Source organism: Taudactylus pleione, unplaced genomic scaffold, assembly GCF_031769625.1.
Source record: "Taudactylus pleione unplaced genomic scaffold, aTauple2 ptg000092l, whole genome shotgun sequence".
NCBI classification, from domain to species: Eukaryota; Metazoa; Chordata; class Amphibia; order Anura; family Myobatrachidae; genus Taudactylus; species Taudactylus pleione.
In genome coordinates this window covers 5,987,228-6,013,357 of record NW_028284494.1, presented here as the reverse complement: position 1 = coordinate 6,013,357, position 26,130 = coordinate 5,987,228, and the positions used below count along the sequence as shown (strand labels likewise).

General features: G+C 43.9%; 1 protein-coding gene across 4 annotated transcripts in view; it reads right to left on the bottom strand.

Annotated features, from left to right (window-relative positions):
* IL6ST (interleukin 6 cytokine family signal transducer) overlaps nt 1-26,130 on the bottom strand; it is a 60,574-nt gene that overhangs the window by 8,580 nt on the left and 25,864 nt on the right. The window contains exons 2-9 of one of the 4 annotated variants that reach the window (XM_088469399.1): nt 22,457-22,516; nt 16,064-16,378; nt 14,308-14,428; nt 11,933-12,049; nt 9,473-9,642; nt 4,887-5,059; nt 3,513-3,672; nt 977-1,059 (exon numbers count right to left, since the gene is read on the bottom strand). In XM_088469399.1, coding sequence (XP_088325525.1) covers nt 977-1,059; nt 3,513-3,672; nt 4,887-5,059; nt 9,473-9,642; nt 11,933-12,049; nt 14,308-14,428; nt 16,064-16,378; nt 22,457-22,508 — 1,191 coding nt within the window. In that variant the 5' untranslated portion in view covers nt 22,509-22,516. The remainder of the gene's footprint in view (nt 1-976; nt 1,060-3,512; nt 3,673-4,886; nt 5,060-9,472; nt 9,643-11,932; nt 12,050-14,307; nt 14,429-16,063; nt 16,379-22,456; nt 22,517-26,130) is intronic. The other 3 variants (XM_088469400.1, XM_088469402.1, XM_088469403.1) reach the window with 3 other exon arrangements.

Below are 26,130 nucleotides of genomic sequence, written 5' to 3'. Positions count from 1 at the left end.
TGTGTATATGTATATATATATATATATATATATATATATATATGTGTGTGTATGTGTATGTATATATATATATATATATATATATATATATATAATTTTCTGTGCTGTAATGCGCACGTTTATGTTACACCTGAAAATATTGTGATATCTTCTAGAAGTGGGAGAATTGTAGCATGATCTAGTTTTTGCTGGAATGCAATAATATTATTATTAAGTTATTTATATAGCACTTTTCTCCTAATAGGACTCAAAGTGCTTGATATTTGCATTTAAAACAAAAGAAATATTATTCTGTTCAGAAACAAAACCAAAACCATGCTTGGATAGATTTATATACAGACGTGTCCTCATACATTCTTGCTGCATCGAACCCCAGCCTGCAATGTAATGCGACTAAAATGCACCAGGATACTGCAATGATTCATTGGATATGTGACCCTTATTTGTACGCAACCAAGTCTGAATCTGTATACGAAGTGCTACGATGCAGCGCCCGTGGCTTTTTTCCACGCCATGTTCTAATTGTGCGACTGAGCCTGTGTACAAAGCACACAGATATACAAGTGTCGCATATCAAACTAATCCACACAGTCTCCTGGTGGATCTTAGTACAGCGCATTTCCACTAAGACGCATTTTCGGGTGAAAAAAGTTGCAGCGTTTAGCAGAGTCGTGCTACATGGCATATTGAGGATAGATTTATGCAGAAACATCTGTACATAAAACCTCACGATCCCACCAGATAGTTCCCATACACAGTAAAAAGACCTATGAAAAATAATACAGAAAAAAAAGCATCACTGTAGAAAAATAAAATATTTTAGTGCATTATAGATATATCCATATCATCATCATCATCATCTATTTACATGGCTATCCATGCATTTACATACTGCACTATTATGCACCCTCTACATATTATTATGATATAAAATAGCCTGCTTTAGTTGGGCTACAAGTAAAATAAAATGTTTTACCTTCCACATCAACCGAACAGCCCTCTTCCCTTCATTGTCTTCATCACTGATCTTTCTCCACAATTCTGGACCTTGAGATGGTGCTGGAGAATATAAAAGAACTAGGTTAAGGCTGCTCTTCTTTTTCTTACAGTAAAACCTAAAGAGTGTGGAGATCTATTGGTGGCAGCAGTAGTGTGCCACTGAATTGTCCATCATTAAATCGTAACATTTAGGAACTCTAAACTTCTTGGCTTCTGTAACATTGCTGTGTGTGTGTGTGATGAAGAACAAGAGGACGAATTAGGTCAGTGGTACATATGGGGGGGCCAATGACAAGGAAGCCATGGAGATCAAAGGAGGAGCTTGGTTGCCCATTGATAATTCATTAAATAGGGGCAGCATCATTTTCCCAGCTTCAGAATGAATCACCACCTAATGTTTATAGTATGTTCTGACACTAGGAACAGTGCAGTACTTTTACAGCTCGCAGCTTGTGATGAGCGTGTATAGCACTCCGTGTGACAGACGTAAAAAGATGGATTTCAAGTACAAAATGTTTTTTTATCAAGAGCTCATGTGAGGCTATAAGGGAGTGGTGCATCCAGCACCCGATCGCAGCATGTGGAGTGGGTAATGAAAATATGTAGGAGGAATTCCTGATTGCAGTCCTGTTATGGGAATTCCTGCTGGCTGTCTGGCACAAATCATGAAATCAGCAACCTGATCTTGCAAGTGCCATTACTACAATGATGCCCGATCACAGAGGTCATGCAAATAGATTAGTTAAACTTGGGGACACAGAATGGGTCATCAGCTCCAACATCCGCTCTTCCACAAAGAGTAGTGAGCAGGATAAGAATCCATTCTGTTATTTGAATTGACAGACACCAAGGACCGAGTAAGGGAACACACCAAGGACCGAGTAAGGGAACACACCAAGGACCGAGTAAGGGAACACACCAAGGACCGAGTAAGGGAACACACCAAGGACCGAGTAAGATTTTGTAAAGAAAATACAAGACCCTGATTGTTAACTGGCCGACTGTTCTGTGTTCAATACAGTTCTGTTACAACTAAAGTGCATGGAGCCTGCACTTTCTTCTGCTGGAGTTGTGGTCACATTTCATGGCAGTGATGGGATTTATCAAAGTGAGGATGAGGATCAAAAGGAGCCGATACCACTATTTTTCCCGGAAATTTTGCTGATGCTGCATCATCAGAGAGTGAAAATGGCTGAACCCGGCCCCACTGACCGGTCAGATCAAAGAAGTCCTAAGTACTGAGCAATATGGGGATCTTGGGAATTTTCCAATGATTTGGAGGACTGATTTCATTTCAGAGAAACAGACAGCAGAAAGGGGAGAGGACATTATGGACAAAGGAGTTTGCACCAATTACTAGTGCCCCCAACAGTACAAGACCTGGTTGCCAACGGCCTAAGCAGTGCATATAGCAGGACATTTAGATACAATGTAAACCTATCACCAATCAAGACATTTACTGGCCTGTATTAGCAAGTCACACACTACAGGTTGAGTCTCCCGTATCCAAAATGCTTGGGACCAGGGGTAGTTTGGATAACAGAATATTCCGTATTTTGGAATAATTGTATACCATAATGAGATATCTTGGGAATAGGACTCAAATATACACACAGAAAGCATTTATGCATTATATACACCTTATACACGCAGCCTGCAGGTAATTGTATACAATATTTTCCATAATTTTGTGGCTCAAACAAAGTTTGTGTACAGAAATTAAATTCATTTATGTTTCATATACACCTTATACACATAGCCGGAAGATAATTTTATACAATATTTTTAATAATTTATGCCTTAGATAAAGTTTGTATATATTGAACCATCAAAAATCAAAAGTTTCATTATCTCAGTCATGCCAAAAAAATTCTGTATTTCGGAATATTTGGATATGGGAGACTGTACCTGTATTGCTGTACATCTGTTTCTGTCTCACACATACTAATCATTAAGAAGTTTTTCCAAAGTAAGGCTGTCAATAGTGGGACCTCTCAGCTAACCATCTTCACCTTTACATAACCCAATATCCTGAGGTGGAAGACAGAGGTCACGATGGTAGCCGGTGCCCTCATCCAAGCATTCACTTTCACGTTTGTACAACAATAGAAACCAAATGTTTTTTTGTGCTATGTGGGAGATGTCTTTGCACTTTCTTAAAAATGACCCTAATTGTAATTACCAAAGAGATTTTCACTTTTTCTACATAATTCCAAAAGACATAGCAATATAATTAATGCATCATCAATTCATAGGGCACCAGAAATGCCATAGCGCTGGTCAAAGCAACATACAAATCCATCATGCATGAATAGAAAAGCAAAAACAGAAGCACAAATACAACTAAGCATAATAGCAAATACATAAATATAGTTATGCACAATAGCAACGTCAGGTACAAATTGAGAATGAACAAGCTGTGAGCAATACAGGCACAAGTTTGATGCGTGTGAGTAGACAAGAGCGTAGCACGTTGGACATGAGACCCATGACCGCCTACATCCATGACTTACTAGATTCTGGAGTGGTGGCTGTATATTCCTTACTCCACTTACTCCAGAACCCATTGTCGTTCATTTGCTTACAACGAAGAGAAATGACATAGTCTGTGTATGGCTGCAGACCTTGCAGTATGTAGGAGGTTCTGGTTGAGTCTATGTCACTTGATGGAACCTGAGAAGAGAAATCCATGTTTGTCAGTACCAGGTAGCAGCTGCTGTAACAATGTAGCACTTTAGGACATTGTGAAAAAACAGAAGAGCAGAGTAGGGGGGAGAAGGGGAGAGATACACCTTACTACCACCAGTTGCAGACAAAACTGGTGGGTGCACACTGTACAATATATATCGCTCTGATGCATATCGGAACAATATAATCGCACACGTCGTACAGTGTGTACGCCGGATCAGTCATTCACGATGGTCGCTCATCGCATCCCGCCATCTGGTACGATGCAATGAATGACGAGGTGTTGTTACATGCAGCACGTAATGACACATTGCGCTGTTGTACACCGGATCATGCAGTGTATAAGGCGAGCACGATGTATCATTACTGGGTCGCACCATTCTATGGTGTGTACCCATCTTAAGTAACAACACTTAAGTAACATCTATGCTCTGTAATTCCTGATCACCCAAACAAGATAGTAGCAGCTTAGCTTAATTGCTACAGGAAAGCCCAACTAAAAGCAGCTTCCCTCCATTGATTTGCTTTTCCTGCCTGCAGACAGATGTAGGGGTTGGGATGCAGGGAGCGTCAGACTGCCTCCCAATATGTTATTTTAGTGCAGGCAGAAAGCTGTGTAACACTATCAGCACACAGAGGGACAATGCAGGGTGGAGATTAGGTCTATGTATGTATTTACAGGTAAATTAATGTGTCTCACTGTGGATATGTTTGTATGTATATTTTTTTTGTTCAGTCCATGTGGTCTGCAAAATGACAGCCAACAAACATTCTGTAGGACATTAAACAATATAAGGGATTCAGGCACCTAAAATATAATTCATAAGCCATTATCACACCTCCAGGGGCTGCAAGAACATATGTGGCTGCCGCGGTTAATGGGTGTCTGGTTGGAGCAACAATTAGACGCCCAGCGCTAACAATTGAATTCTCCTTAAAGGGGTTTAACTAGTAAAATAATACAGGTAGTATGCGAGCATAGTACAGAATTAACCAGATTCTAGCTGTTCATTACTGATAGGTTGCTATGGGTTACAGAAGCTCTTTACACCACTACACCATGAATTGCAGCTAGAAACGACCACGGATTAGTCCAGTGTGCATTTAACTATCAACGTAAACAATTTTCTGTCTGTTATCAGACATTTCTGCTATTTAACTAAGTCATGAAATAAATGGCCTCCATTACATTACACAACCTGAAGGGAGACAGCTACCTCATCCCATTCTGTGCTGTCGCTGGTCCGATATCGGAGGTTATATTTTAGAAGCAATTTGTCGGTGACTGGATTTGTCCACTCAATTTTCAAAGCCTTTTGTAGCGCTGCTGCATCAGATAACACCCGAATAATTTTAGGAGGATTGGTCATAACTTCAGTTAGATAAATAAAATAAAAAAAAAGGAGATAAAAAAAAAAAAAAAACACATTAATTAGGAATTTTGCTTTGTTAAGCCAGTCATTACTGCAAACCTCAACTTAATTTGCTAAACATGCATATTTATAGGATATAACAAATACCATGAGCAGCCACTGAATAATAAAGGCCCTGTCGCCGCAAATAAAGAAAAAAAAATGTATGCGGGGGCACAGCTTGGCGGCACATGTTCTGGCCAAGCACAGTCTGATTTGCCTGCTAGGGCTACTTTGGATCCCCTCGCCCTCTAGACACCTGGCCCGATCATTCTGGGATCTATGACCAGTCAGGTGTCCAGCTGAGCCTTATTTGAGCCTTCGGGAGCCACCTGATGCCCTCGTGACTTAGCCTAGCACCCAGCCGCATGCTCTCAGTCACAGCTCTCGCAACTGGGATCACCGCAGGCTCTGCAGTGGGCACCGGGATAGTCCTCACACTTTTTATGGCTGGGATGCAGTCTGCCCTTACTATATGTCATCAATAAAGTTTAATACAGCAGCAATAAGGCAGGTCAGATTGCTTGCTCACAAATTACGTGGCCAGCATGCTTAGAATAGAATTAGATGCCTTTTGAATTCCCCAAACAGGTCTTTAACCTTCTTGAGATTGCAAATATTTTTGCTACACATTATGTTAAACTTTATAATTTATCCTGAGATACCTCAGCCTTCTAGTGAAACCATCACCTCCTTTTTGTCTGGCCTCTCTCTACAGTCTAAGTGCTGATGACCTAATTGCGCTCAATGCCCCATGTATTTGGAGGAGGATGAATGTGTTATCAAACATCTCCCTATAGGTGAGGCTCCAGGCCCTGATGGTTTTATGAATTGCTATATTACTTTTTGTGATAGTTGGCTCCTATTTTGGTTGTCCTCTTTAACAAGGCAATGACATTAGGCTGTTTTCCCATTAAACTTTTGGAAGCCCAAATAGTTACAATTCCTAAGCCGGGTAAAGCTCGGACTGTGCAAATTATAGGCCTATAGTGCTCCTCAAAACGGATATCAAAATCTATGCCAAACTTATTGCCAGACATCTGTTCCTCCTCTTCAACAACTTGTCCATCCTAATAAGGTGGGATTTGTATTTGACCAACAATCTGACAATACTCGTAGAGTTCTTTACATTATTGAACTTATGTCAGAAACACAGGAACAGTGTGTTGCTTACATTAGAGACAGAAAAAGCCCTTTTCATGGTACATTAGGAATACATGCAACGTGTTTTATCCCTTTTTGGCTTTCAGGGTGCTATCCTTAAATCCATTTTACTGTAGCTGTTCATAAGGGTCCCACAATGAGGGTCTTTAGCAAGGGCTTTCTGTCTGGTTTATTCCCCACCTTTAATGGAATTAGACAGGGGTGTCCCCTTTCCCCTTTTATTTTTTGATCATTGGTGTATTTCCCTGGTTTCTACACTGAAAGTGGAGCCCCCATAGGGCGTATAAAAGTGACCTAGGCCAAATGCCCAGAAAGTCACTTTTACTTGTGGCATGGCCAATCTGCCTGCCTAACATGCCCCACAGGCCTGATTGCACCCCCAGGCCTAATGCCCAACACCTGGTGGTCTAGAGAGGGGGGAGTGGTAAATTACCAGTTGCCAAGGCCGCCTATCAGTAAGCTGGGAGAGGCTGCAGTGGTGAGCTTAATTTAACTCTTTGCTTCCCACCACCTGCAGCACTCTCTGGTCCTCATCTTCTCTCTTCTGCCGGTGGCCCGTCTTGGCCAGCGACACTGTCTTCTAGCCTCTTCCACAGCACTGGGAACTGTTCACATGATGTTCCCTTCTATTGACTGCCGCCACTGCCATACTGAAGGCTCTGCTTGGCAGCGTCTGACGCGGTGAGCCACGATTGTCTTGCTGCGGCTGCTTCATTGGCTACTCTTGCTGCTTACTGGTCACCAGTGCATTAGCCGCTATTGGCACACGGCCGGCACTTGCCTGGCGTTTCTTAAAATAGTGATTGAGATGGCAGCAGGTCAGGATAGCACCTCTCCAGGACTCCTGCAATCAGGTGAATAGTGATCATTTTGGGGCCAGCACTAGTTTATGTCCTCAGGAAAAGCTTTGTATTACCTGGAATATGATATTGCTCACATCTGCACCAATGCAGAATATTACCCCAGCAAGTTGGACCTCAACTACAATAAGATTTGATATTATTGCGAAATTAAACGATGAAAAAAAAAAAAAATTAATTCACAAAAAACACCCTGATCATTCATGAATGAAGATTGTTCTGTAGGAAAATATAGCAGTATTAATAATAGGAACACAATTACACATGAAGAATATGCACTTATTTTCCTCCATCATCATAGTCCTAAAAGGCATTCACAATAGAAAAAAAAAATTGTCAATCAGCCAATCAGAAGCGGTTAGCTAGTGCTGGTGACCATAGTTCTCTTTAGCGGTTATTTGCACCTGTCACCAGGCACTCATGATTGATAATTTTGTGAAAGGAGCATTAGTGTCTCTGTGTAGGTCTGCGTCTGTGCCTACTTCAACTTCCTGGCTGGCCCCTTTATTGCCCCTGACAAAGTCTACACTTGCGGTTGGCTACAAGGCCACCCGCAAACCGAAATAGGCTGCAAATTTGCCACAGAGGAATAGAGAGCAGCTTGAGCATGCAGCTCACAAACTCCAACAAGATAGTGGCACATCATCCTAAGCACTGCAGGGAGGGGGGAGGATTCACCTAAAAGTCTCACCCTTAGAGTTGCTATTGCTGGGACCCAGGTGGGGATGGGGCTTGGCAATGTTATCACATAGGGGCCCACAATTACCTACTTAAGCTCCAAAATCTTTTTGTGCTTATGACATGGTTGGGTTTAAGTATATCTGATATAACCATGACAGAATGCTGGCGCATATTCCATAGGGGCAAACCATGACATCCTGAGAAGCGCCCAAAGGCGCAAATGCATGCAAATATGCTATGGTCACATTTTTATTTTGTTTTTATGCATAGAAGTCCAACTCCGCTCCAAAATCCTTACTACCTTACAAGAATTAGCCTGCTGGACAACAAATACAAATAACTACAACTTACATCTGTCAGAAGTGGTTATCAACCTCAACCCACAAGTTTTCCCAACAGGTCAAGTTTTTAGAATTTGTCTATTGAACCAGTAAAAATAGATTAACTCACCTGTGCACTGTTAAAGAAATCCACAACACCTCACCTGTTGGTGGTACTTCAGGATTGGAGACCCCCTGCTGTACACCATATATACTAAGCTCTGGAGAGTGAAACTACCAACCAATCAGCTCCTCTCATTTTTCAAACACAGCCTGTAACATGACAGTTAGGAGCTGAGTGACTGGTAGATTATCACTCTCCTCTTCATCACTCTCCAATTTATCATTTTCCAGAGATTAGTACGTGTCCCCCCCCTCCAAGAATGAACACTTAATTTCAAAATAGCTCTTCAAAAAGGGGGCTTAAATCCTGCCTTTGTGTAACTTAAGTGAGATGAAGGGGAGGCCAACCTACCTCCAAGCATAACTAGTGGGCCGATACGTTTGTAAGCATTCATATGGATTACCTATACCTAGCGCAAATACATAATTTGAAAGAAAAATACACAGGATTAATTTCACTACAGTACAACTCCATTGGGAAAAATCTTGAAACAATTATCCTTAATACACCTGCCATCAAGATCCTAATTATTATTATTATTTTATTTTTAAAACAAAACAAGGTGCTCAATGTAATAGTTATTCCGGCAGTCACTAGTTGAACTACATATTGCATTCTGATCTGGGTGATGGAGAAGTGTGTAAAAATTACTAATTTAGTGAAAAAAAACAAAGAGACAAAAACAGTGTGGCATGCAAGCGAATGGCGGCCTATTCTGAACGGACTAGGACAGTGTCCAAAAATTATATATGAACACAGGAAATGTCTTATAAGGTTTCAACATATTGACAGCTCACTCACCAGGGAGATGGGGGCTACGGTTGTAAAAATATCCTAAATGCCGTTGTTACAGGCATATTTGCCAATAGCTTAAGGTCTTTACAATATATATGCATACTAACTGAAAACATGTATGTAGCACACTAATCCTGTTTATTGATCAGAGAATACATATAAATAAATAAACTAAAAAAGAGGAAAAGACAGCATTTTACATCTACAGTATATATACTCTCACTCACACCGTTTATACCATGGTTAGGTGAATCCCACTTTAAAGAAAATGGCCCGACGTTACAATAAGTAAAAAATAAAACCTTTGTATTCATATGTGAGATACAGCATACCCCACACACGTATGTATTATGTGTGTACCTACATATGTACCCACACATACCGTACATGACGACTAACAGAATGGATATATAGGAGAGGAATATTTACCTATTTGAATAACATCTAACATTATCGGGTCTGATTCAGCTTTGCCAAGTTCATTCTTGGCTTCCACCCAGAAAATAGTGTCTATGTAGTGCTGGAAATTTGGGTATGTGAGTGTGCAGTAATTGTTCAGTCCTTCAGCTATGCAGTCCTTCTGTGGTTTATGGTCTCTCCTGCAAAGAAGATAAAACATGGAGAAAGTCTTGTTTGATTTATGCATTAGAGATTATTACATCATCAACACCAAAAAAAAAAAAAAAACTCACTCACAAAATGTACAGAATGGTTTATATACTGTATATTGGCTTCAGGGATTCATGGAGAGAGGAAATGAAGAATTCCTGCACCGCCCCAAAATACCTTGCTTGAAGTGAAGGTTGTACATATGGTCATGGGCAGCATGCCCCCTCCTATGATCGGAGGAAGGGAATGCCAGCAACAATGTTGTGAAAGATGGGAAATATTTAAATGTGCTAGGATCATAAGTGTGATTCCTAAACAGGGCCCTATCTGTGTGGGGTTTGTATTGTCTCTCGGTGTTTGTGCTAGCTTCCTCTGGGTCCTCCCACACTCCAAAAGATACTGGTTAGCCAATTGGCTTCTAAAATGTGTGTATTCTAGGGCACAGGTTCTCAAACTCAGTTCACAGGACCCCAAACAGTGCATGTTTTCCGGTTCTCCTCACTGAATCACAAGTTAAATAATTAGCTCCACAAATGGATTTTTCAAAATGTATCAGTGAGTAACGAATACACCTGTGTACCTGCTGGGTGACCTGGAAAACGTGACCTGTGTGGGGTCCTGAGGAACGAGTTTGAGAACCACTGTTCTAGTAAATGTGGGCTGTAAGCGCCAACGGTGCAGGGACTAATGTGAATGACAAATATTCTCTGTAAAGCACTGTGCAATCGGTGGTGTTATATAAATAAGTTTATAATGAAAATAAAGATACTTCCCAATCCAACAAGTCTTACTTTGTTGGGACATCTCACTAATTAGTAGAGATGTGCATGAACCCATGTGTTTTGGATCTGTATTCATCTTTGTTTATTGGCTTTGCAAAACCACCCTTGAGTGTTTTGGTTTCGGAAAAAAAAAAAAAAAATATCTTGATAAAAACAGCTAAAATGTCAATCTAAAACCAAAGTTCTGTTTTTAAATCAGAGATCCGAACCGGCAACACATTCGAACCGGGACTCTGTTCGAACTTAACAAAAAAGTGAATCCGAACCTTGACCTGGTTTTATTCGAAACCCCTAAATTCGGGTGTTACGATTTCAGAAATCCAGACCCGCATATCTTTATGATTACACATAGTGGATGCCCACATGATGTGGACTGAACTCCAAACACCTGCAGGAGGCACCTTCATTTCAGTAAAGCCTCCTGGACTTTGGCAAAGTAGCATGGGTTTAGATGGCAGCTTTTGGGAAGAGCAGGACTATTTGCAGGCAAGGGGTATCAGATGGGTAGAGTGTGCACATGGTAGGGCCGTGTACTGCACAGTGGAGAGAATAGGTGGCGAGCGAGCATTATTAGGGGTGTTTCTTGCTTTGTGGAAGGATGTACAGCGGTTTATACTCCACAAATAGATTTTGTGCTGGCTCACAGATTTGGGTCTTGTCATATATATATGGTGAAATTGTACCCCCTAATTTAAGGAATATTTCAATGTGCAGATTGAACAATGTTAATACATACAAAAGGTATAAGTTATTATAAAGAATAATTTCGGCCATAAATGTGGCACAATATAGTAATATTTTGAGAGATAAAAGGAAAGGTTTTATTTAATGAAAGTGGCAGCATAAATGGACTTTTCATGTGATATTTTTATTATTGCATGATGTGACTGCCTTTCTGCACACCTAGATGAGTCTGTACACAGAAACACCCGAGGGGAGAGCGGGCACACTGACCTGAGAGAATGACATGACCAAGGTGTACTGTAGTAGGCACCCTGAGTGCTTCATACATGAGACCCGGGGGGGAGATTCATCAAATCTGAGAGAGAGAAAGTGGGAAAGTTGCTCATGACAAATAGGAGCTGATTGATTGGTACTTGGGCACTCTCTTTCTTCCACATTATATCTCACCAAGATTTGATAAATCCCCCCCCCCCATGAACTAACACGCACCTGTCACCTACACATTATAGCAGCATTCTTGCCCACTTTCCAGGAACAAAACATGGAAAAACTTCTGCATCCCGACCACTTTCTGAGGGCGTGATGACGGGGCGCTCAACCTATCCTACCATGGACCACCCACACTGGCCCACTCCACCTTGCCACTGGTATAACCCAAAATGGCTGCCATCACTGAGCGTAGGCAACAATTGAATTTACAACAATATAAAAAAAGAAATGTCAGTCATTAATGTAAATAACTGGAACTGAAGGAATAAACACACACTTAATGGTCATGGCTCGCTTAGAAGCTTACATCCTGAGACCATCTTACCTTGGTCTCCGAGTTTTGGGATACTCATATTTGGAAAGGATCCTCCCTTTTGCCATAGCAGCAGGGTAGCTAGTTAGGTTGCTTTGCATCAATGCAGGGCTATTGTCCAATACCTTCCTATAGTACAGCAGCAAAGACAAGCACACACAAGAGGGAGACAGCCGAGAGGGTTAGACAGGCTACAGAGAAAGCATGGACAACATTGGTTACAGAGAAGGAGAAAAGTGCACGAGGTTAATAAAGAGCGGCAGGAAGCCCAAGCACGGCTCAACGTCTGATTAGAGGAGAACTAGAGAGAAGAGGCTGCTATGGCATACAAGCTATGGTAGGACAGTAAGGTCTCATTCCATCTAGGGCGGTCAGAGGATGCCCCAAGCTGCATTCTGTATGCAAAAACAAAAGGAAGCTGCAAGAATAGTGATCACTGGGTCCTCTGTATGCCGATCACATTGTAAGTAATAACAAAAACCTGAATGTAACACAAGTATGTTTTACCAGCAGTATGTTCTGACCCATGGATTTACGTACCACTCATGTGAACAGCAGAGATAAATAATCCCTACTCTACATGTAGTATTTCTAGAGGGATTTCCCACCTCAGCCGGAACACTTCATAACAGTTTCAGCTAAAAAGCACTGAGCCTGATTCAGACCCGCTCGCAAGCAGGTCGATGGTGGGGCACCGCGCACGCGCCACGCGTGCGCAAGCCCTGTAGCGAGAGAAAAATTCACTCGCTCCGGGGCTCGCTACAAACGGGGCGGCTGTCGATGTTGATCGACAGCTCGCTCCGTTTTGTAGGCTGGGTGGGAGGGGTGGCTGGACAAATGGAGGCGTTCCTGAAGGAACCCCTGTCGTTTGTGGGCGGCCCTACTGACATCATTCGTGATGTCGGTAGTGAGCTTCCTGCTCTATTAGAGCAGGAAGCTCACTGGGGCTTGCAGGAACGAGATCCTACCACAAGGGTCTCGTCGCAAGCCCGATGGTCGCGACCATCATCTGGCCGCCCGCTAAAGCTGTGGGTGGTCACGCAGAGCTTAGCGAGCGGTCAGGAGGCCGGTTTTTTTTTAAAAAAAGCGCCCGCCCTGATTCAAAGCGAGTGCTTGCTATTTGCTAGCGCCTCTGAATCAGGCCCACTGTCTATAGAAGCCCTGCATCCCTTTAATTATTGTTTAATAAGCAATATTTTTCTACGTTCTCCTCGAACAGTTGAAAAACTAATATCTGCTGGGTGGTGGGGTGGGGACGCCTTTTCGCTTCCTTGTCATATTTCTTCAGGTAATAATGGGGGATATTCACAGGCACGGTATTTATGGTGATGCGGGAAGCTTAGCTTATCCCATGCTTGCATACTCCAATCTCATATTCACATTATTAAATTTGGTTACTGTGCGTGCACAGCCTTACGGCTCACGCATGCAGTGTCTAAAATTGTCCGATTGTTTTTGTTACACGTGCGCAGGCCAAAATTGGGGATTTGGTAAATTTCTTAGACAATCAAAATTGAAATATTCAAAAAATATACCAAAATGTTGACAGGTACAATATTTAGACAACCAAAATGTCAACACGGATTATATGTAGACATTCAATATCGCGACATCCGCAATAAGTGATGGAGGCCCGTGGCACTCGCGGCCAGCACCAAAAACTACTGACTAATGCTGGGTTCACAGACGATGTGTACCCAGCCCAACGTTGCGGACTGGCCTGCGGCAAGGGCACACACACTTGCTGTTGCCGGATCCAAAGGGGGGGTGCAGTAGGGCTGACGTGGGTTGTCGCAATGACTCGTGGAAGCGCGTATATCATGGGTACACATTAGATGATGTACCTCATATGTCGCTCCGATCGGACAACATATCGTCTATGTGTACCCAGCTTAACTCCTGTCACTTTGGACAGGAGCTGCAGCCAAAATAAAACAAATTAATTCCCTCCAATGGGTCCGACTTAAGTGTTTCATGCAAGTGAATTTGTACGACGTAATGAGAAGTCTTGGAGCGGATGCAAATTATCCATGAAACAAAAGTAATAGTAGCTATTTTTTTTCTATCATAGTATGGAAATACACAAAATTATATTTAGCAAGAAGCTGCTTAAAATATACACATTGAAGGCAGCCATTTTGTGGGATGAGACAATATACATGAGTATGCAGATGTCCTAATAAATTATTTGGCTGCATTCTCATGAATACTTCCAAGACAAAATGGCCGCTTGTACAGTGTGTAAGAGGTCAACCATCTAGGACAACACGTCGCTTTACAATTCTGCTTCGTTTCACTTAGGAACAGTTTGAAGCTTTAATTATCAAATTATCGCATATAACAATCCAAATCCAAATCAATTGCATCTATAACCAAACTTTCATTACCATGTTTGTTTTACAGTATATTGCGTGTCAATTATTGTTGGTCTCCCTGGTATCCATGTACAGGTCAAGTTCTCTAGGTTATAACAAATGCAGGACAGATTCCTAGGCTTTTCTGGAGGTACTGCAAAATACAACAAACAGATATTAATCACATGGAGGAGTTTTAGAATTTATTTGTTTATTAACATTTATATTGCACCAGCTTTACAAGTGGGAACGAAAGAGTAATAAAATGAGACTGGGTAAAAATAGGCAAAGACATAGGAGGTAATTGAAGGTCATTTAAAGTTATGACATTTTATTATCTTCTCGCCGTATTCCATGTTTAAGAGAGTATTTATTCAATAGCTTGTAGCTTTAAACAAAGAATTGCATGATTTTTCATGCTAATCTTACTACAGATGGCACTGATCCATTGGGGCATATGAGTATTAACTCGTTTCTATGTTCTATGCAAATAAAAGCTTGCAGCCCTTAAAAATGTACCTGACAGCTACACACAATGGGGGCAGCCATTTTGTGGCCTGAGCTAATATTTACAAACACCATATTCTCTAGATTCAGTGACCTTTTGGAGACTTGACATTTGTAACAAAAAATAAGCAAAATAAAAATCACATTTATACTGTTGGGAATCCCTTTTATTATTATTGATAATTATAATTAGGTATAGAACTCGCGGTCAGTTCAACATAAATTAATGAGGCATGATGACAGTCTCCAAAATGTAAGTATCACTTCCGAAAAGCTGCTCGGTCTGCGGGGAGAGCTTTTTTTTTTCCATAAGTGGGTGTCCCTTCACCTTTTTCCCTGCTGTTCCGTGTGCCCGGAGCCCTTCACTACTTAACCCTCCCGGGATGGTGCCTAACCCTAATCCTCCCCTTCCTCCGACGTCTAAGCGCCTACACTGCCCTGCTTACCTTTGTTCTGGAAGCCATCTGTCTAGATTCCGGCGCTGGGATCTAGACGGGCGTTGGGATTTCGACGCCTGTCTTTAGTCCCGCGTCGAGATTTAGACGCCGGGATTTAGTCAGACTGGCATGTTGACCACTTCCTGTGCCCACATCTGCTCTCCAATGTCTCGTCCCCACTCCACCCCTCCCCCTCTTCCGCCGCCCTCTCCCATGACCTCTGCTCTGAAGGAACCTTCTCATGTCTGTCCGCACAAGAAACTGGCAGCACGCTGCTGGTGAGCCGAGATGATGGAAGTGCAGAGCAAAATTGATGGGGTGATGGGAGCTGGCATTGGAGGGGTGGGGAAGCGGGTATGAGACACCGGAGAGAGGACGTGGTGTGGGAGTGTGGACACTGGGGAGAGGATCTGAGTGCAGAGATCCCCCTGTCTGCAAGGGAAGGTCTCCCTGATGCCGTTTCTCCAACACTCCGATCACCGTGGTGCTCCATGTCTATGAGGCCAAGTCTGTCATTGCGTAAACGGCAGCTTTGCACGCCATTTCAGAATGGGGTACAGTAACACTAATAAGTTCAGGAAAAGATGCTTTTTCGGAACTTGAACTAAAGTATGGGGACTGTGGAAGTTATCGTGGTACAATTGTAACCAGAAGACATCAGTGATATCTCCTGCGTTACACAGTTAATGAATGGCCTTGGAACTTAATATCTACAAAAGTAGGTGAAAATGGTCATTTTCACCCACTTTTGTAGAAACTAAGGGAGGATGAATCATCTCCTAAGTCTAGAATACATAACGGAGACTGAATACCATAAAGCAGAAGTAGTTTGCATATATGCTTACAGCCCAAGGTGATAAAGATTCCATGAAGTGTGGTTTTAATCTGTCCATGAAGATCAATGCTGCATGTGAGTGCAGAGCCCATAGCCAGAGTGGGCTCAAAAGTCACACTAGAGACCGTCTCATTTATGATTGTGTACTGGCTCTCTGGAATCCTCTGAGAGTGAACTTCCCAGTATAGTTCATCGCTACGGGCCTTGTGGTTGTGCTGCTGTAAACAGGTCTGGTTTAGAATGCAGTAAGCTGTGAGGTTGGTGTAAAGCTCCACAACCGGTGACTGGGGAATGATATCAGCACACAGATTGACTGAAGATCCACCTGAAATAAAGTTTCAAAAGAAAATAATTTGTTAGGTGACATTATAATTACATTACAAGGGGTGGGGTACAATTCTTAGGCAGTCAAAATGTCGACAGTCATAATTTATACACCAAAATGGCGACAGGTACAATACTTAAAGCCCCTACACAGTACGATTTTTTTTAAAAAAGATATTGAAGTTTTCAACTGATTGGAATAACAAATAGTTTAAAAAGTGCCATGTGTAGGCACTATACCGATGCAGATGCAACGTGTCTTTCACAATTTGACGAACGATGGACGATACAGATGCACGCACAGATCACTGCAACCCGTGCACCTGTGATAAAAGACACAGAAGCATGGACGGCTCAGCGAGATCCGTTCGTGCATCTGTGTACAAAAAATATATATATATATATATATATATATATATATATATATATATATATATATATATATATAATCACTGACCACTGATCCACTGGTGTTCAGGGGCAGGCTAGGCCGGTGTGGGCATCTGCTCGGGCTGGTACAATTCTGCAGTGCTAGGGCCGTCAGGCACAGTAAGGGTTGAGCTTATTTCCCCTTCGCACTAACAACCTGAAAGGGACGTGTAGTGAGGGCGGAAGTGCGGGTTCATGCCCATAAAGTCAACCTAGAGTACAAACTTATCCCCTTCGGGCACTGTGGTGATTATATTCCCCCTCTATGTCCACGTAGATGGTAGGGAATGACGTTGGACAGTAGCTGATAACGTCAGGGTCCTCTCCATGAAGGGCATCTAGACACTACTGCACAGTAAGTGCTGTCACAGTGTAATACCCTGCAGCACCTGGCTTAAGCTTCACCCCACAATTATGCCCCACCTCCCAGTGCTGCTGCAATTAAGCCCCGCCTTTTGGTGACATCATCCATCAATCACCGAGAGGACAAGGGGAAGCAGGCTGCACAGGGGCGTGGCCTCACATGTCTAGAAGGGGCGTGACCTTGCTGCAGGCGCCATCATGTCCCGGCAGTGGCTGCAGAGAAGTGGATAGATCCACTTCAGTTTCTGGGCCCTAACGTCATCGTGACTGTCCAACGTCATTCCCTACCATCCATGTGGGCATACAGGGGGAATATGAACTGTGCCGAAGTGCGGCGAGCGAACTAGTTTCTTTTTTTGGTGGACTGTATGGGCAGGAAACCGCACTTCCTCCCTCACTGACGTCACTTCCAGGTACAGAATCTGAAGGGGAAATATACCTTTCTGTGGCTGCAGCCTGTGATGTCAGGGCCATTCTTTAAAGACTCAGGTTCCTGGCGTCCTCATGACGGAGGATGGGTATTTTGTGCAGGGGCTCCACTAAGCAAGGAGCCCCTTTGCATTCATTCCCCCAATGAAAAAGAATTGGGAAGCTCTGTATGTTAAAGGGCTCCTGTGAAGAGTACTATAATACCCAGTGCAGCAGCTACAGTAAGAGGTCTGCAGTGAGGGGGAGAGTCCCCTGCAAAAGACAAGAGGTGGAGTGATATTTGGCTGTGGCATACCTGCAGTGAGGAGGTAGCTCCTGTACAGCAGACCAGTGAGGATTCTCCTGTGAAGATACAGCCCATGTGTATAGAGGGGGTGAGTGTCTGATGTGTACAGTGGCAGTTCTAGACACGGGCTAGCAAGGCCGTCGCCCGGGGCGCAGCCCTGCCTGAACGTGCCATCACAGTACTCTGTGCTAAGCAGGGTTTCACAATACCACCGAGAATTTCTCTGGCCACTGCAGTTACGCCTCTGCCTGTGTGTCCCGAACCCAGCATCCTACGGGCACAACTCCTGCCAGCCTAAGTCTTTCTACCACGCTGTCACACACCTCCTTAACCCAGGGTGATCCCCATTGACTCAGAGCCCCGCCCTCTACTGTGGGAGGGCAGGAGAGCTGTCCCAACACCTGGCCGCAGCAACGCACTACCCGGCGGCATACGCTAGTGTGAGTTCTCTCATGACACACAAGGGGCAAATGCAAATTTTATGAGGAGGGGGAGGATGGGGGTCCTGCATATGTGATATATAGATCACCTTTCTGCTTGTGTTTCTTTCTTTGAAGTGAGTGCAGCCTAATGTGGGTATATACATGGAACTGTAATCTGCCTGGCAGGTCCATACACACTTGGACTGCAGACTGCTTGCCTCCACACTCTCCTCTCCTCCCCCCCCCCACACTTGGACTGCTGCCATTCCCCCACCCATACTTGGACTGCAGATTGCTACCCCACGCACACACTTGGACTGCAGACAAGCCCCACCCCCTACACACACTTAAAACTTGTTAATAAATGAGGCCCTATCACCAGAACGAGTGATAAATGTCACTGTGTATGATAATGGTGCTCCAACCAATCAGCTCCTAACTGTCAACTGTTAGAAAAATGACAGTTGGGAGCTGATTGGCTGGAGCACCATTTATCATACACAGTGACATTTATCACTCGTTTTGGTGATAAAACTCATTAGTAAATGGGGGCCTTAGACTGCAGAGTGCTACTCTCCTACATACCTGTACTGCAGACTGCTGCCCTCCAGCCCCACCCCCACTGACTGCAGACTGCTGGCCTGCAGCCCCCCCCCCCACACACACACATATACACTTGGGCTATCATCTACGGGCTGTTGTGTTATGTGACGGTCAGTCCGCACATGTGCATTACACTTTCACCTGCCAGGGGCACAGCAAAGAGTGCCCCAAAAAGGTAGTTTTTGTCTTTTGTTGTTCTCCGCGATTACTTTTTCCACAGCAAAGCCTGCAAGGCTTCCCTGAAGCCGGAAAAGCTGTTGCTGGGTCCTCAATGCCTGCTATGGGGACCGCATCACTATCGCCATGTATAGATGGTGCAGGCTGCTTGTTAAATAATTAAAGGAGACCATAACCCCATTAGTAACTGCTAAAGGGATTATGTTTCGTTGTTAAATGGATCCCCATATTGTCTCTTTTTCTGAGAAATATTCAACATTTTATTTACTTCTTATAATGTTTTATTTATATAAGTGTATGCAATGAAATGGACATCCCTATGCGAGTTATTGATTAGGACACTCATTGTTCAATTGTGCCGGTCGGTCCGTGCGCGAGATCTCGCCATCTCTATTTAAGGATGAGCCGTTACTTATGGGCCAGTGCTCTGGACTTCGCCCCCAGGCTAAAAAGTTGCCAGCCAGCCCCTGCCGCGTTAGTGACTATTTCTTCCCTCTAAGCCCTCCCTCTAGTGCCTAACCTTAACCCTTCCACCCGCAGCCTAACTCTAATGAGAATGTCGACAGTTCATAAGGTTAACATTTGAGAATGTCGTCATCGTAACTTAACATTAGGCATCGACATAGTCAGTGTAGACATTCTCAACCTACTGTTTACATCCCAGTTATGTTGTATGTATGTTTACCTTATTAGTCTTCCTTTAAAAAGAATTTAAATATCCGCATATAATTCTTACATATGAAGGCTGGGTACACACTAGGACGACAGCAATCAGTACGGTGGTTGGGACGAATTCCCTTCAGCCCGGACAAAGCGCGATGGCCCGTACACACTGTGCAATCCTATGAATGACGGAATAATAGCTCATTCAGTCCTTCATTGAACTGCACCACATCGTAGACAATATCTTCTGATTGGCCGTGCAACACGGTGAACCTGAAGTTATCTTACACGACCTGCGGGAGCGCGCGATCGGACGTACACACTGTACGATCCGCACCATATGTCGATCCAATTTGCCTGGAAACGACATATCATGCAGATATCGTCCTAGTGTGTACCGGGCCTAACACTTGGTACAGTTCGCACGATGAGGATACACGGCGATCACAAGAGAACAGAAAACACATACCAGTCCTGTCAGTGCAGAATCTTACATTTTTTATTCTTGCAAAAATAAGCTTCAGCCCAACCTATAATCTATTCAAATTGATCAGAAACCATAATCTATTAATTGTGGTATAATACACTCCAGCTAAAACAACCATAATGAGGACACAAGGAAGCCAGGAAAGGGGGAACAGACAAAAATTTCACAGTGCATGAACATTATTATCACTAACAGCCAGATAATAGTACAGATGATAAAGGTCTACGATTCAGACCCTCATACCTTCTCTTCTCCCTGCTAACAATATGTAGCAGCAATTCACAGGTTATCTGTTGAGATCTGCAAAATACTGAAAATCGCCACGTTCCACCTTACACATAAAATCATGGCATATAATGCAGTGCATGTCATATACTATTATAAATGAACATCCACCAACATTGGAATCCATTTGAACTGTGAAGTGATTGGTCACCATTCTGCAATATGCAATAAGCAAGAGAGAAGGGTTTGCTCAGAAGCCAGTATGCCCTGGAGCAGTTATAGTGCAGTCTGCTACCGGAAGGGAACTCACTACGTCTCTCTCTGCACTTCGGCTACTGTGATATCTGAAGATATCTGCCCGGAAGAGAGTCTAGGACATAAACATCAGACAGCTGGGTCGGGTTTGCGCATGTTTGTTTTCGAGCTGTGCATGCCTCTGAACCAAGGATATGCAACTACGGACGAGGAAGACTGATACACAACTCTGGGAGATATATATGAAACCTTAGAGATAAAGTACCAACTAATCAGCTCCTAACTAATTTTACAGGCTGTGTTTGAAAAATGACAGTTTAGTAGCTAATTGGTTGGTACTTTGGGGTCTATTTACTAAGCGTTGGATGGAGATAAAGTACCAGCCAATCAGCTCCCAACTTATATATGTACTGTTATCATGCAGTACATCAATTGTAATTATATGACCCAGAGTGGGTGCTACCATTATGTAGCAATAATTATTTAGGGGTGAGCGTTTGGGAGTGGGGACCCCTGGGGGGGGGGGGGGGGTTATGACTGGGCCTTTCTCATGGCATCACCACTTAATTCACATAGAATACTGTTTGTACATTATTTATGTCATTTTAATTCTTTATCATTTCATTAACACTTATTGATTTAACTTTACACATCTTTTCTTTATACTTCACTATCACCTTTTTCCCTTTTTCGTGTGATGCCCTGGGGATGGCCCTTGGTTGGAATTTTTTTGGGGTGCCTCGCTTCTCGGACGTGAACCCCTTAATGCTAGGGACGCCAGTATAGAGAAGCCTTGACGATTGGCCTGGCGCTTATTCATATATTTGCAAATGTGTGTAACTAATACCTCTAAATTTCTATTATCATGTAGGATTTAAGTATTGTTTTTGCTGCAGTGTGCTGGGGGGCAAATCTCTCCTTTTTTCTGTAATCAGCTCCCAACTGCCATATCACAGGCTGTGTTTGAAAAATGACAGTTAGGAGTTGGTTTGGCTGGTACTTTATCTCCGTCCACTTTATCTCCGCCCAAGGCTTTAGTAAATAGACCTCTTTATCTCTCTCCATGGTTTGATACATCTCCCCCTCTGTCTCATTTCCACTTCCGGGTAAGAAGGTGAAAACTCATTTGTTAACAGAGCATTCTCATATAGGCAAAGTTTTAACTGTAGTACATATCTCCGCTTTGAAGGCAATGTTATTATACAGAAGTGCAGTGGCGTAACTAGGGTATTTGGAGCCCAGGGCAAATTTGAAAATGGAGCCCCCCTATGTGCGCGGAAAAATGGGTGTGGCCACTGAAAAATGGGGCGTGTCAGCATGACACACACCCCTTTCTTGTCACTGGGAACATTTCTTTCCATTTGTACCTTAATGCAGTGCCCCTTATACAGTTCCCCCCCTATAAAGTGCCCCTGTAGTGGTCCCCCTTATGCAGGCCCCGATTAGTTCCCCTTATACAGGCCCCCAGTAGTGGTCCCCCATATGCAGTGCCCCACACAGTGCCCCCTGTAGTGGTCCCCCTTATACAGTGCCCCCAGTAGTGATCCCCAATATACAGTGCCCCCAGTAGTGATCCCCAATATACAGTGCCCCTTACACAGTGCCTCCAGTAGTTGTCCCCCTTATGCAGTGCCCCCTGTAGTGGTCCCCCCTGTGCAGTGCCCCCAGTAGTGAGCCTCTAGTTACGCCACTGCAGAAGTGTCAAGAGTACAAAATCAGCTTGGTCTTCTCTTCACATACCTTGTGCAATGTAGATTGTCGAGAGGACACAGAGAAAATGAAGCCGAATCATGTTGGCAACTGAAAGAAAAAAGGTAAAATGTCAGTAAAACTTTCCAAACATCTATAGATACATAAGAGTTACGCTTATTTTACCTGTGAAGATGGCTACAGTCTTCATATTAGTGCTTGCCCTCTACAATCAATTATTTATGAATTAATATCTTTTTAATCCCTATTACCAATGATATGTAGACAAAAGTGATTGGACACCGCCCGCATACCATGCGTACCATTGCACACGAATTCCAAATGGACACTAATGTGGCAGTTTTGGCAAGAAGACTTTGTAGGGAGGCCCATGCACTTGCAGTTCTATGGAAACAACAAATGTTTTTAAAAAGACGGCAATGCCAGCTGTCACGTTTCCAAGGCGACGCTGGACTGGTAAGAAAATTCGGTAACCTGGATGGTCTGGCCAGCTCAGAGTCCAGATCTTAACCCCAATGAGAATTTCTGGGACGAATTGGAGCGACAGGTGCGTTCTAGGCCGACTCAACCTTCTTCAGTGTCACAGCTGGTCACTACTTAAGGCGGAATGGCAAAACAAACTGCCTGCTGTTGTCCAGGAACTTGTGGACATTTTGCCAAGAAGGGTATCCGCTGTAACCACTGCACGTGGTGCAGGGCCAGCTCCAGGGGTAGCCGCGCCCTGTTTCGGCTCAGTGTAATGGGTGTGTGGCCTAACTACCATAGGTTATGCCCCCTGAGTGACGCTATTTGGGGGAGTGCCTGCATGGCACGCCTCCCATGTAATGTCAGGCTGGGGAGAGCCCAGCACTCAGTCACTAGCTGGGCTTTCCCCAGCACTGAATGTATGCGCGCTGCATCCAGTCAGCTACTCCGGGGTCCGGCACTGCCGCGGCGGTGGGGGTGCCCAACCTCCCAATTTGACCACCCGCGGGACACTTTGGCCCACGGGTGGAACAGCAGGGCAGTGCTGTCCCGCTGAAATCAGGATGTTGGGAGGGGTGCGCCCTCTGTGGGGTGGTGCCCGTTCGACTGCACTGGTCGAACACCCCTAGAGACGGCCCTGCCGTGGTGGTCCTACTGAATACCGATGTCAATAAAATCTCTTGATCTATTTACGGTCGTTGTCCAATCACTTTTGTCTACATAGTGTAAATAGATACGTACATAAATATCCACACTTGCCATGAGAAGCCTGTGGAGGAGTTAAGTGGAGCGAGTGCATGCGCAAATGGTAATGATATAGTAATTATTGCTAGTTGGCCTGTTACACCACTTCCCTCCTATCTGGCCCAAAATCCTTCATCACCTGAGGAAGCAATAATGTTCCATTTGTAAAAAATATCTGAGTTATATACAAAGATCATCAATATTACATATTGCCACAAAATAATACAGAGTGATTAAGTCAACAGACATGACAGGAACAAGGGGCCTAATTCAGACCCACTCGCGAGCGGGTGTCCGCTCGCAAGTGGGTCGATGGTGTGCACTGAGCATGCGCACGATGGAGGGAGCTCCGTCGTGCGCATGCGCGAGACGCGACGAGCGAAGGACTTTCCTTCGCTCGTTGTGTCTGATCAAAGGGGGCGTGCTGTCGATGTTGATTGACAGCACGCCCCCTTTGGTGGGCGTGCCTCCCAGACGGGGGCGTTCCAAAGGGAACGCCTACCGTCAGAAGCCGGCCCACTGACATCACTAGTGATGTCAGTGGGAGTGATTTTGGCTCTGATAGAGCCAAAATCACTCCAGGCCTTGCGGTTGAGAAACTCAACCGCAGGCTCCGGCTCGCAGTGGCGATGGTCGCGATGGTCAAGACCATCGCGACCATCAACCTGCACGCTCGTATAGGCTGTGGGTGGTGACCCACAGCTATACGAGCGTCCAGGAGGACGCTCCATAATTATGTAGGACGGCCCTCATTCAGAGCGAGCGCTCTGCTCAGAGCGTCCGGCTCTGAATGAGGGCCAAGACCTTCTTAGGTCCTTCCACACAGTAACGGATGTTAGCTTAGGCTGGTTACCCACTGGCACAGAAAAACAAGATCGCATTTGGTATGAGGTGGTAACCTGCACATTTACTTGATGTCAGGTTGGGTGGGGGTCACGGGAATATACTCCATTGCATTCACTTGTAGCAAACCTTAGTAAATAGCGGAGAAAGTGTCCAAACTATGAGTGTTTGGGATCGCTGTAAAAGCATATAAATATATGGGGAGTAACTTTACCAAACTACTAAAACCACAAAATGTATTAATTACGTCTGTATGTTAAGAACCTTAGATGCTTTGACTGGTTGCTATTCCCTTCATGTATGTGTGTGAAAGCATGTAGACAATCACCTTGTAGCCATCATTTATCTAGCACAGTCTATAAAATGACACATGCCGAGTGGTTGCTAAGGGCGACTTCTCCACTTCATCTCTCTCGAAGGTTTGATACATATCTCCCATACTGGAGTGGAAGTTTAGAGGTGAGGGTATGGATAAGGTGATTAAATTAAATGTGATATTTCTACAATTCAAACGGTGGGAGAAGTGGCTGTAGTACATACAGAACCACTTTGCGCACACACACATATATACATACACACACACTGTATATTTAGACACATACTGTATACTAGCGATGTGCAGGCTCGGATAGGTTCGAATTTTCCCGCCAAGTTCGGATTTTTCCTGCCAAAAATCGGGTCTCAGAAAAAGGCAAAACGTCATCTTTCATGCACAAACATCATTATTCCTGGACAAAAGTCCATGGAAGATGATGTTTGTCCATGAAAGATGACGTTTTGCCTCTTTCTGAGACCCAAACCTGCAGATCCCTACTGTATACATATATGCCTATCTAATTACTGGATTTTATTTCTACTAATCTGGCGAGTGCATACCAATTCTAGTTCTATTAATGGATGGACGAATGTTCTTCTCACATGTCTATTTTGTACTGCACCCCGCAATCTAATTTTTATACAGTATATGTTAGTGCGCAAGAGGAAGAGGATAAGGGAGATGTGTGTGTGTGTGTATATTATACATACTTACTTTTGTCATCTCCTCTCAGTCTATTCATCATCACTAAATTTCTACAATTGCAGGTGAAAATGTTATTGGGCCATTCATCAAGAAGGTAAGCAGGAGTTATCACAGATATCTCCTGCTTACCTTCCTCTGGCGGAATAGCCTGCTGTCACCATACACTAGTATCACAGATATCTCCTGCTTACCTTCCTCTGGCGGAATAACCCGCTGTCACCATACACTAGTATCTCAGATACGGTATCTCCTGCTTACCTTCCTCTGGCGGAATGGCATGCTGTCCCCATACAATAGTATCTCAGATACGGTATCTCCTGCTTACCTTCCTCTGGCGGAATGGCACGCTGTCCCCATACACTAGTATCACAGATATCTCCTGCTTACCTTCCTCTGGCGGAATAACCCGCTGTCACCATACACTAGTATCTCAGATATGGTATCTCCTGCTTACCTTCCTCTGGCGGAATGGCATGCTGTCCCCATACAATAGTATCTCAGATACTGTATCTCCTGCTTACCTTTCCCTGGCGGAATGGCATGCTGTCCCCATACACCAGTATCACAGATATCTCCTGCTTACCTTCCTCTTGCGGAATGGCCCGCTGTCTCCATACACTAGTATCTCAGA